The following is a 12,652-nucleotide window of genomic DNA, read 5'->3' on the forward strand; positions in this document are numbered from 1 at the left end:
CTGAAGTATACATACAGTAAGACTATTATGACTGGAAATTTTCTACAAAAGCCCAAATACTGACATCATGACTTTGCAAGACGAGAAACAATTTATGTACTTTAAAACACTTTAAATATACAATTTTTTCTAAGTGACATGACAAAAATTCTAAAGAAATGTAAGCCAAGATATTGAGACGACAGTTGTGCACCTGTCTACCTCATCCTTGGCCATCACTTCCTGTTGCCCGAAGATGCCACATCTGCTTAAGCAGTTCTAACAATAATATGCAGCTCTAGGCCACATATGAAAAACCAGCCTTCACACGGTTTACGGAAGGAAACGAGTTTTGTTTCCCACAGGTGAAAGTGTCATGATGTGACAAGTGAGCATCGACTCCAGAACAAAAGCAGTAGACCTTATAAAGACGAAGAAAAACAAGAGAAGTGCCTGGAGAGCCAATCAGAGAGGAAGAAGTCATTAGTTCAAAAAGCGACATAGAAAGACTAGCTGCAGTTTGCAAATGAACTCAGAGACAAAGACATTAATATCTGGTGTGATATAACTAAAATTGAACTCTTTGTCCATAACGACTAGCGTTATGTCTGGAGGGAAAAAGAGGAACCTTTCCGCCCTGATGACGTTGGGTGTTTTCCTGCTGGGGGCGAGGAAACTTGATGGCACCACGAAGAAAAAAAAAAACATTAAGTGGAAATATTGAAGACTTCAGCCAGGAAGTTAAAGATCCGGCACAAATGGAGCCTCCTAATGGACAGTGACCGTATGTTTACCGTTAAATCAGTCGGTGTTTTGTAGTGGCCGACACAAAATCCTGCTGTCAGTCCTGTGCAGAAAAATGTGGTGGGATGTGTGAAGGTGTGTGTGAGCACCTGACTCCGGTTCAGTCGGGAGGAAAGGGTCAGTGCTCCAGCAAACGGAAAGATATCCAGAACGTTTTAAAAGAGGAACATTTAAATAAATGTCTTTAAAAAATAATTCTATTAGGTTTGATTATATTTTATTAATTAAGATTGTTTATGGTTTTTGAAGATTACATTTTTTTTCCCTACGAATTCTCTCCTTGGGTTTCCATAGTTCAGACGGCCATCTTGTTTAACGGTTTCAATTGAATTCAGGCCAATTCTACGACAAAATATACGGATCAATCAGTTTTTTCTTTCTTAATTGTGAGAATGAAGTTACAATATTAAAAGAATACAGTCGGAATATTTGGAGAATGACATAACTTTATGAGAACTCCAACACGTACACAAAAAAAATGATCTAAGACTTTTCTTCATTTCTCGCTTTTTTTCCTCATAGTTTTAAAACTTTCTCCTGGTAACAGTGCATCTTTCGTTGCTAATATTGCGACTATGTTGTAATTAAATAAGCTGGCTCTAATACTCGGGCGTACAACTCACAGAAGGGAGGATTGATATCTTGTCATTTGTAATATCTTTCTTTTTTTTTTAAGGAAAGACAGTTGGAGGAAAAAAACATTTATTAACATTAGATCTCGCCTGGGGTAAAACGAAAAATCAGAGATTTAATTTTTAAGGCATGTTGCTCAGCCCTACTCTCTATCACTATCCGGACATTAATAATTCTGGTAATTCCAACTGACCTAAACCAGGAAAAGTTTTGTTTTCATCTCAGACAGGGAAATAAAAAATGATATTTTTGGTAGCACTTTATTTGACGGGGTGTGCGTAAGACTGAGATGAATGTGATATAATGTCTGTCATGAAGATGAAGGAGTTTTCATGAATGTCTGACGGTTATCATGAAATGTCATTTGATAAATAATGACACTTTTAATGCAAAGTTGCTGTGAAAGTTACATTGAAAGTCCATTAAAAGTGCCAACTTTGCATTATTGACACTTTAAAAACCCCGTCAAATAAAGTGCTACCTTATTTTTTTTAATAAATATCTGGTTTGTTTTAACAGTATATTTTTATACCATAGAAATAAGGTCATACATGTTATTAAAACTGATGTGACTTAACACTTTTCTCTGCATTGGGATATAGCTGAGGATGATGTGGTCAAACATCACCAGGCTGCACTAATAAAGTCGTCTGGCTGTCATTTAACAATGGATGCCCACTTCTGTTTGACATGATTTCTGGTTTCCGTTGTGTTCGGAGTTGCGGAGTCCTGTTCACACGGGAGCGTCTTTGTAACGCTGTAGCAGCCGGCTCTCTGTTGCTCGCAGACACATTTTCTAATGAGCGCGCTCAACATGCCGCCCAGTCGTCACCCAGTTTCCATCTTCTTCAGGCGTTCTTCACTGACACCTACATCCAAGAGCACCCGGGAGACCGCGAACGCATCGGGGTCCTTAAGCAGCTCATCGCCCTGCAGGTAAAATTTATCAAAAACCCTTGTTTTTCCTCTCTCTTTCGCCAGACACCTGTGCTCTACTTATGTCCTCCCTCGCTCCCAACAGATCCCGCTCCTGGAAGACGGGATTCGCCTCCACGGGGAGAAGGCGACGGAGCAGCTGAAGCCCTTACACAATCGTTTAGTCACTTGCTTCCGAGATCTCCGGGAGAAAGTGGAGAAGCTGTACGGCGTCATAACCTTGGTGGGTTGCCAGCTGAAAACTCGATTTCGTGCAGCGGGGTGCCAACTTTTGCTATTGGCCCTCTTGCCTTCCTATCAAACGTTTCTCATTCAAAGGATAGTGTACATTATTTTAGCACAGGACCATAAATCTTCTTTTAGCCAGGCTTTTTCAACCTGTGCCTCGCTTGTCACTCTGAATCTTCCTGCCAAGATCCCACCACCCCTCCCTCTCTCCTCTCCGTCTCCCTCCACCCGCACCCCGGTGACGCTTAATCCCATTTGTGTGTCCCAGCCCTGCTCTCTGACTGAGAAGAAGAAGAGCCGCGTGGGCTCGGTCGTCGTGCCCTACATCATGTCTTCCACCCTGCGCCGCATGTCCACTGCGTCCACCTTGTCCAGCACGTCCTCGGGCCTCTCCAGCGGCTCCTCGGACGGGGCCTCCTCCCAAGAGTCAGTGCAGCCACATCCTCACATCGCCCTGACTGATAATCACACGTTTTTTTTTCATTTTTCTTTAATTACTATTCTTGCATAAAACAGAGTCATTCGTCCCCTTTGTTTTACATTTTCCTGCGTCTGTTTCTGTGCCTCGGGTGGTTTCGCTAACCGCTCCTCGTCGGCTTGTCCCAGTGATCGCAGGGTTTCTGTTCTGTCCCGCTCCGAGGAAGACAACAGGATCGCTCGGAAGAACAGAAAGGAGTGGAGCGTGAGCAAATCGCAAGTGCTGCTGGAGAAGCAGTCGGATGCAGATGAGGTGAGGCCTTATGTCTGTGCAACTGTGCTACGTACAGTTACACGGTGCCTATAAATAGTCCTCGCCCTCTTGGATGTTTTACCCTTCGTATTGCTTTTACATATCAACCGCAATTGGCAAAACTCTGCTTTTTTTGACAAAAGCACATCTACAAAGTAGCAATTAAATGAAAAGATTTAACATGAGGTAAGTGCGTAAATATCCAACCCCCTTTAAAGCGACTTGCCTAATTGAACAAAGGACGAGCCAACTGGTAAAAAATATTCTCACAATGTGTGGATGGAAATCACCTGAGTGCAGTCACTGTATTATAAAAACACCTGTGTCTGGAAGGTCCGTTCACTGGTTAATCAGCATGAAGTCAAAGGAACACAAATCAGAGAAAAGCTTACTGAAACGTAAAAGTCAGGAGCTGGACACAAAAAAAAAAAGTCTCCAAGGCTATGAACATTTTTGGCCATCAGACAAGACGCTATGTTTGACAGACCCTAAACACTACACACATCACCACAAACGCATCATCTCTGTGAAGCACGGCAGTGTCAGTATCATGCTGTGGGGATGCGTCCCGGCAGCAATCCCTGGAAGGTTCGTAAAATGAATGCAGCAAAAAAAATACAATAAAAAATAGGGAAATGCTGGAGAAGAGAACTACAGCTTCAGAGAACGTTTGTTTTCCAGTGAGACAAAAACCCAGAGCACAGAAATGCCTTGAAGACAGCTAGGCGGATGTTCTGGTCTAGTCAAAGTCCAGATTTCAATCATATAGAGAATTTGTGGCAGGACTTCGCAACGAATCCCCACGTGACAGAGCTTGAACAGTTCTGCACAGAAGAATGGAGACGCATTTCTATAGTTTCTACAGCATGTTTACTAAATACTGACTTGAAGGGGCGAATATTTACACAGTCACTCATTTAATGTGAAATATTTTTGCTTGTCATTACTTTGTAGAAATCAGTTTTCATTTTTGCTTTTGGTAAAAAAATATTTTTTTCCAAAAATGCCAAATTGCTTTGATCATGATTGATTTGTTAAAGCAATAAAAGGGCAAAAGATCCAAGGGGATGAATACATTTTTACAGTTGCTGTATGTTAAGCTCTGGTTCCCTACCAAATTATCCATACCTCTGGATATTTTTCACTTTGTGCGATAACTGCATACACTTGTGTATTTTATGACCAACAGAAAATAGTGAATAGCTGAAAAAGAAAAGCGTAAAAAGAAGAGATTTCACTTGGCTTTCAACAGTTTGCCTAGATTACAGCTGTAAGTCATTTGGGGTGAGCGTCTGCCAGCTCGCATGTCTAGATTCTACAGTACTGCCTCCTCATCCTGTAATCTGCCTGCTCAATCTCAGTCAGATTAAACGAAGAGTGCCTCATAAGATCCACTTTCGAGTTTTGCCACAGACTTTCAGTTAGATTTAGATCTGCAGTCTGACCGGGCCTTCCTAACACATTAATATTGTTTGGATTTGAACTGGTGCCAGGCAGTAAGCTATTATATTATACTGAGGAGCAGAACACGACAATATTAATAATTATAAAGTTAGGCTTTAAAATTCAGCAACTCAGACAATACAACCACAAGGACGGAGAAGAGACTGAGACCGGTGAGGTCGGTTTTCAAACGTCTGTATTTACACCCTTTTGACCTGACTGAGATTGGGATTTGAGTATGCGTTTTCTTTTTTTCTTTTTATTTATTTACTTGTAATATGTAATGTCCCACAATGCTTATGGGAATCGTGTTTAGTTTATGGCAAGTTTTGACAAAAAAAAAAACCCTTGTGAGAGTGACGCTCAGACTTATTCATTGCGTTCTGTGATTTGAGACAGTTTATGCTAGCTGTAACTCACTTGCTAAAAATTTTAAAAATCTAGCTAGCAATAAAAAGCTAACTAGCTAGCTTCTTTTTTTTTTGCGACCGTCTTGGGCAAGTGCACATTTATCGCCAGTCGGCTGGACAAAGTTGGTCCATTTCTGTGGAGATGTAGGTCTTAAGCTGTTTAAAGACTTTAATGGTCTTTAAAGTCTTAAATTTGAGTTGCAGAAACCCTGTTATAACTTTACCCTGCTAGAAATATCTCTACAACTCTCCATTTCATTCTGGAGAGCCCAAATAGTCCCTCTAGCTGAATCTGGGTCTTTTATTATGAGATGAAGCTACACACGACCGTATTCACAGTTTAACTCACTTCTGATGGCAGCTGGTGTCAGTGGATTTTATTTAGGGGTCCAGAAGGAAACGGGGTTCAATACAGATCAACGCTGCGCTTATGTGGTGTGCATTTTCAGAACCATGTATCCCTTTTCTTTTCATCTCAACCGTTTGGGACTTGGTCTTGATTTGTCTCATAGAATCCCAATAAAATTCCAGCGCGGTTGGAGAAGTGTGAGCGCTTTTGCTCATTTGAAGGTATTTTAAGTGTAATAGTGAAAAACAGAGCACTTCTTTATGGTTTTCTGTGCTTTTCTTGGAGATCTTATTTTTCCACGCCTGTTTTTTTTTTTGTTTTTTTCTTGACTCCCCCCCCCCTCCCACTACCACCCAGGTTTCACCAGACAAGCAGCAGAGACCCAAAAGTTTGCAGCTCGGTGACAGACGGCTCACCCTCTCCCTTTTCCAGGGCGTTTCATCCCAGCTCAGCCTGTCTAACCAACTCAGCCCGCTCGCCGCCTCCCCACACACTCCAAACACGCCGCGCAGCTCCAGTACGTAGCAAAGAGCTCCTTCCTCTTCTGAGAAGCACCACACTGCACTTCTCCCCGTCTTAAAGTTCTGCTTTTCCACACAATAAAGGGGGGAACCTGACAGACTTTTTTTTTTTTTTTCTTTCTGGGGCGTAAGCACATTCTGGTCTGCGGAGCTAATCAGGTCACACACACATTCACAGACGGATGTGGTCTGAAGAGTTTTTATTCGCCCCTCCCCCTCGCTAGGTTATTCATCACTCCTCAGCGACAACGATGCCAATACTATCGACACCCCAGGGACTCCCCCACCCATGCCTCCGAAGAAACCTCCGCACCAGATTGACAACCTCGCCATCTCTTCAGAGGTACATCTGCTTAGAGGAAATAACAGCCCCTCCCTAATGCATGTTTAATGGCTAGTAAACGTGAAAATGCTCTGTTTTTTTTTAAATTGGATTTTATTTATATTTAAAGTCTTAACACGAACCTTTTTTTTTTTTTCCCCCACAGTTTGTCCCTCCGCTACCTGTGAAAATTGAGAACAAGCCTCCTCCGCCTCCTCCGAAGACTCGAAAGTCAATGTTCCCCTCGTAAGAGCAACACCCCAGTAAGGCAACACCTACGCGCCGACCTTGGGAGTTTCATTAATTCCCTGATTTGGCTGTGATGAAAGCGCAGTCTCGTTTTAGACGTCATGGAGACGCCACAGTGGGGGTACAGTAGAGAACCGGAACATTGAGGGGAGAAGCAGGGCTGGCTTGTTTTCTTCGGGGTTTTTTTTTTTTTTTGTTTAGTTGGAGTAATTTGCTTCTTTTCAGTTCACTTTGATTTCCAAGCTGTCCTCCGCTCTTAAATTTGAGTGATTATCGCAGCGTTAATCTGATGGGAAGGATCCGTCGTCAAAACAGCAGAACCGGATGCATGATTTGGGTTGTGATTTAAGGTACAATCTTAGGCTCTGTGGGCTTATTAAGGTAATGAAAGACTCATTCCCTCAAGATGGGTCACAGCAGTGCATTTTCTGTTTAATCAGTGGCAAACAAATGGAATGAATAATGGTACAGCGTCATGTTTTTATTTTTATGTTTGTGTATGGAGCGACACTGGATGACTCACTCTCCCTCTGGCTGTTTAACAGCATTCCCTATACAAAGAGCTGCATTAGATAAATGTCAAACTTAACTAATAGGCAGGGATTACCATGTACAGAAGGCAACTGTTGGTCTGAAGCGGAGTTGGTCTGTGTCTGTTGATTGTGTTCCTGTTTTATTTGTGAAAGCGCAGCCTTTCATTCCGACCCGCCAAGGTTTCCGAGACACTGGATGGCATTATTGAATGTGCAGCAGATTCTGCGCTCGTTGCTAACGACGAACCCGACGCCGTACCTGTTGATACGCTACGCTGCGGTAGGCAGTGTTGACCAAAAAAAGAAAGGATAAAGGAAACATTTGATACCACTGTCAAACCTGCTTAAGTGTAGAGCCGGAGCCAAAAAGCAAACGAAACGAAGCGCGATTGGTTCGCGTCAAATGCTGTTAGTCTGCTTTGTGCAAAACCTGATGTTGAAAACCTGACGGACTTTTTTCCTAGTTTTGTGTATAGTTGTGTTGAAGCTCCCTAAATACGCCTTTAAACAATTTTCCTCTAACTTTTTATAACATCCACCATCTTGCAGCTCTCTCAGACCATCACCTTGACAAACATGTTGATGGTCTCTTAACAGGATTTGGATTTTTTTCCATTTATTGTGTTATGAAAGAAAAACAGAGTTTTCTGGGTCCATTTTTCCTATTCAGATTTGAGCTATTTTTGATTTCTCTTAAACAATGTTGCATTGTTCCAAACAAAACATATATACATGTCTAACCTTTCTGGGTCTTGGTCATTTTACCTCAAAGTCATCTATATATGGACCTTGTTTATTCAGGAAAAGTGCACAAATGTGGTTTCCAAGTTTGTACTTTAATTTTTTATTCGGATTAATCTTTATCCCAATAACCCACCACTATGACCAACCCAAATAAATAGAAATATATTTATTTGTCCATGTGCAAAGCATGGCATATATAAAAAATGTAGGCAAGTGGATAACGCAACACATACGTTTTGAAATTGTCTGTTTATGAAAGAGGAACAAAGTGACCAAGTTAGCAATTATTTATATTTGAAGCAAAAGCAGCATTGTTCTCATTTTTATACAATTTGCAAAAAGACACAATGATTACAATTGAACATTTTAAATCGACTTCGCAACTTCTATTTGCAATTAGAGCAGTTAGCGTCAGAAAATCTGCAGTTAGATTACGTTGGTCTCTAATTCCAAAAAGCTGCCGAAATTTCCAAATCCACCCTTTCCCATGACGGACAGGTTGATTGCTTTAAAGAATCAAACATAGCAACTTTGGCATTTTCTGTTAGACCCTCTTGTTATCTGCTGAAAGTCTTGCTCTCTCTCATTTTATCGCAGCCCGTGTGACCCTCAAAATAAGAAAATATCTTTTTAAAACCTTCTTGGTTCTGATTTATTTGATGGATATTAATGATGCATTCCATTTTCTCCTCAGAAGCAGGAATTTGCAAGTTTATAGTTCCACAGTAGATTTCCAGATGCTGAAATCCTGAGTGGGGGAAAAAAAAAAATCACAGGTTCCAAAATAAAATATGGCCGCCTCGCATACATGATTGATAGTTCAGATGCATCTTGTTAAACTGTTCGCACAAACATTATGTGGCCTCTGTTGATGAACATACTGCTAAAGTATTTGAAAGTCCAAATGAAATGTATTACTGTTAGCGTCCCTTGCTAACTCCGGTTAGCCTGAATATCAGATTCATTGATTAGCAATTCCTTTATTGTTTTATTTTTCTTCTTAACTTTACTGCAACTCTTGCTGGTGTTCCAACTCAGCAAAGGGGAGCAGTTGGGTGAGAGCCAAGGTACGACACAAGAGGTAAATAACATGCTAGCTACCAGAGCTACTTCGTTCTTCAATGTAATCTGCTTCAGGGAGCTCTAGTACTCTTCTTAAGTTCTTTTTATGTAGAACATAAATGAACTTAAGTTCTTTTTTTTTTTTTTTTTGGCTCTCATCGCCTCTTACCTCTACATTGTTTGGTGTGTTCACAAACTTATCTGTAACAGTAATTGATACCAAACTTTCCTAACGGTAACGCTAAAGGCAAACCAAGAGAGCACAGCTTGAGAAGCAGGGCCTTTAAAAATGATATAAAACCCAAATTAGATCTTGTTAATGAGCACGTTTATGAGGGTTTGGGTCGCCGTGCTGAGCATGTCTGCTTCAGGCTCCCGGTAAATATTTATTGCAGGGGCATAAAAGTTTCTTGACAGGAGAGTAAATGAGCAAAGTTTCCAAATGTGTTTTTGCTGGGACTTTTAACGGAGCCATAAATACAAAACGTCTCTGGAGGTCACTTTAGCTTGAAAATTCAGGTGGTGTTTCTGTTCATAAAAAAAATACAAAAAAAAAACTTCTGAGATTTGCACAGCGGGTGTTTACATTATGTTGGAAGCAAAGTCATTTTACCGAACACTGTAAATCTTTTTTTTTTTTTTATTATTATTATTATTATTATTTTTAAATAAGCAAAACAAATGATGTGCCTCCGGGGTGCTGAATCTGAGTGCATGCTGTTTTGATAGAGATCAAATTGAACTGATAATTATGTCTTTGCTATTTTTATTCTATTTTTAGACCGATGTTTTACAAGGGATTCATTTCATTGTATAGTGCAGATTTCTTTAAAAAGCAGAAATGTTTATAAACAGTGATTCTACAGACATATAGTGATATTTTTATAATGAACAAGCTGTTGACTGAAATAAAATAAAGATTAAAAGAAAAAAAAAAACAAGCTTAGCATGTCTCCTTTTGTTTGAAAAGTGTTTTCTCTCCGTCGCTTAAGTGCAGTTGTGCAACCACAGAGAACACAGGTTATTCTCTGTGGGTACTCCGATAGTGGTTTGGATGCTGATAGCGTGACAAATTACACATTCGGTTTCAACACATCCAACAAGCCGGCATAAAAAAATGTAAAAAAAAAAAAAAGAAAACCCAGGTGATTTATGCTTTTCAAATACCACGGGTCAGATGAAGGTAAATGATGCTGCTGTAGCTCACGGTGATTCACACGGGGTTTGTTATCGACTGGGGTGGGGTTTATAAGATGTTTATGGAGGATGCTCGCGTGTTTGTGTGTGTGTGTGTGTTGTGAGCTTGGGTCTGGCTAATCAGGATTTTTAATGGCCTGTACCCCTCCTGTCAGATTGTGAGGTAAGGGAGATAACTCTGCCAGGAAACCTCAGGAGCAATGAACACTTGTACTGATGTTCGCTCATGCAAACAGAGCGGTGTTGTAGCTGCCAGCTTTAACTAGACGCTCAGGAACCCCTCTGTGGAAGTGGGCCTGCATAATGCAACATGCTTACAGCTTCATGCTAAATTGATTTAAAAAAAAGAAAGAAAAAAGCATGTTATTTGTAACAGTATCGTTCTTTTTGTTCCTTTTGGTGTCTTTCCAGCTTCTTTGACAGCTCAGGTTGACTCCAGGCCAGTCGCTCCGTCTGTGTGCCTTTGAGTTCCTTCGCCGTCTGAAGATTGGAAATGTGTTCTGTTAAACACTGTTGCAAACTTTTCTGAAAAGTTAAGAAAAAAATTCATTCTTTTACATTTAGTACAGTCACAGGAGTTGGATTAGCTCCACTGAGAGGGAAGTTCTAATACTTAAGCAGGAGCAGTTCCACCTTTTGGACGGCTGCATCCTCCTTTGCGGGAAAAGTTTGGAGATCGTTGCTTCCTGTTCCCGACATGACTGTCAAACATTTCCCACAAACGCACTCCCAGGTGAGCGGGAACTGTTATAGACGTGGCGGCATCATCCGGGTCGCTGAATTTTACACAAATTGGACAAGCTAAAATATTTGGTATTAAAGTTCCTTATCTCCAGGTGTTTGTCCAAATCGGAGCCGTTGCATTTCCCTCACTCGCACAGCAACAGCAGCACAAGGTTGATGCTGATCACTGGAAAGAGAAAAATGGACAAAAATTTCAGTCTCTAGATGTGCAAGGCTGGTGAAAAAGAAAAAAAAAAAGAAAACCCAGAAGACTTGCAGCTGTAATTGCAGCAGAAAGTGGTTCTGCAGAGCATCGACTCGAGGTCCTGAATACAGATGCACACCACACCTTTTATTTGACTAATAAAAAATCTAGTTTTAAATGTGACATGTGACAAAATGTAGCGTTTGCGTCCTTTTTACATACAGCGTCTGATGTGCGTTTGACTCATTTCATCAGAATCTGGACACGTTGAGGCATTCAAACTGGATTAAAAAGCCCATCAAGCAGCACAAAATGTATTGATTTTTCTTAAAGGGAGCTAAAGGCTAAAGCATCTGTAGTTAAATCTGGTCTGGAACCTATATATAAAAAATGTTCATTATCCCATTTGTGTGTTTTCTCCAGCGGTCTCATCTTGGAGTTTTTGTGACACTTGTGTGCAGAATACGAAAATCATCTGTGTAAAAATTCGTTCAGGTCAGGGTAATAGTTTCAACCGCAGCCTTTCAGTGCCGTTTCTGCTCTGTTTCCCTTGTTTCTGTTTATATGTGTGTGTGTGTGTGTGTGTGTGTGTGTGTGTGTGTGTGTTTACTCGTAAACTGTAGGCACAGCTTGGTGCTGTGTCTGTCCAAGGGACACACAGAGCTGTCTCCCTGAAGCAGCGTGAGTTTTTTTTATCTTTTTTTTTTTTTTTTTTTTTAAATCAACACAGCTTCTTCGTGTGTTGCATGGAGAAACGCTTTGCTGTGATGCGTTTTAGGGGAAAACAAACAGGGCGCTTTACTTGGAGAGGAGTAAACCACGTGAGGACGTTTGTCACGTAGGAAAGTTTGAAACATTTGGAATCGAGAGGTTTCAAACATCTCGATTAAAAGGATTTTATTTTATTTTCTTCAGATCTAAAAATGTACTCTTTAATCTTGAGATGAATGGAATTCATTAATGTGTAATCTCTTAGTCAGCACTTTTTCCCCAGCATTCCTTTTGCAGAATATATATATATGTATATATATATAATGTTACAAACTTTTTATTTGGATTCATCTCTATACTTTTGAAGGTGTTTCTTAAAGTGAATGATTTTATTCTCCTTGTTCAGAACTCTGTAAGCTTTCTAAATAACTCACAGCTAATTGATGAGTGGCTTTTCCTTCATAACATGGATTACATCCATGAAATGATCTCTCCTTAGACTATTGCATATCGGTAAGCTTGATTGCAAAAACAGCTTGCAGCCAGAAACATATCTCATCTAGTTTTGTTTTGAAACTGTCTCCTCCTAAAAACCTTAACAAAAAGGTAAAGAAAAAATAATGGAAGTTATATTCTTGTATTTTTTTTATGTCAAGTGGAAATGCAATCCTTAATTCAGATGGGTGCCTGATGATGTCACAAAGTTGCACTTACTAGGAGAAGCCAGGGAAGAATCTGTCCAGACTGAGAAACACTGGGGAGAGACGTTGATCGAACTCTTGATTGGACCTTTAATCACGCAACGATGCTCTGAACGTTCATCCTCATTTCCCTGTAAGTACCTTTAATTCCAACTTTGTTTTTTCTATCCAA

General features: G+C 40.5%; 1 protein-coding gene and 1 long non-coding RNA gene across 2 annotated transcripts in view; one reads left to right on the forward strand and one right to left on the reverse strand.

Annotated features, from left to right (window-relative positions):
* Window positions 1-9,616, forward strand: part of dock5 (dedicator of cytokinesis 5) — a 69,389-nt gene extending 59,773 nt beyond the window's left edge. Inside the window, exons 45-51 of the mRNA XM_032578344.1 lie at window positions 2,269-2,352; window positions 2,438-2,575; window positions 2,849-3,006; window positions 3,187-3,310; window positions 5,870-6,029; window positions 6,258-6,376; window positions 6,522-9,616. Of these exons, the coding sequence (XP_032434235.1) occupies window positions 2,269-2,352; window positions 2,438-2,575; window positions 2,849-3,006; window positions 3,187-3,310; window positions 5,870-6,029; window positions 6,258-6,376; window positions 6,522-6,605 (867 nt within the window). The 3' untranslated portion in view covers window positions 6,606-9,616. The remainder of the gene's footprint in view (window positions 1-2,268; window positions 2,353-2,437; window positions 2,576-2,848; window positions 3,007-3,186; window positions 3,311-5,869; window positions 6,030-6,257; window positions 6,377-6,521) is intronic.
* LOC116729669 (uncharacterized) lies at window positions 9,557-12,652 on the reverse strand. The gene is made up of 2 exons (XR_004341188.1): window positions 12,494-12,652; window positions 9,557-11,050 (listed from the first exon to the last, which is right to left on the reverse strand). It is a non-coding gene; the product is annotated as an uncharacterized LOC116729669 (long non-coding RNA).

Source organism: Xiphophorus hellerii, chromosome 12, assembly GCF_003331165.1.
Source record: "Xiphophorus hellerii strain 12219 chromosome 12, Xiphophorus_hellerii-4.1, whole genome shotgun sequence".
NCBI lineage: Eukaryota > Metazoa > Chordata > Actinopteri > Cyprinodontiformes > Poeciliidae > Xiphophorus > Xiphophorus hellerii.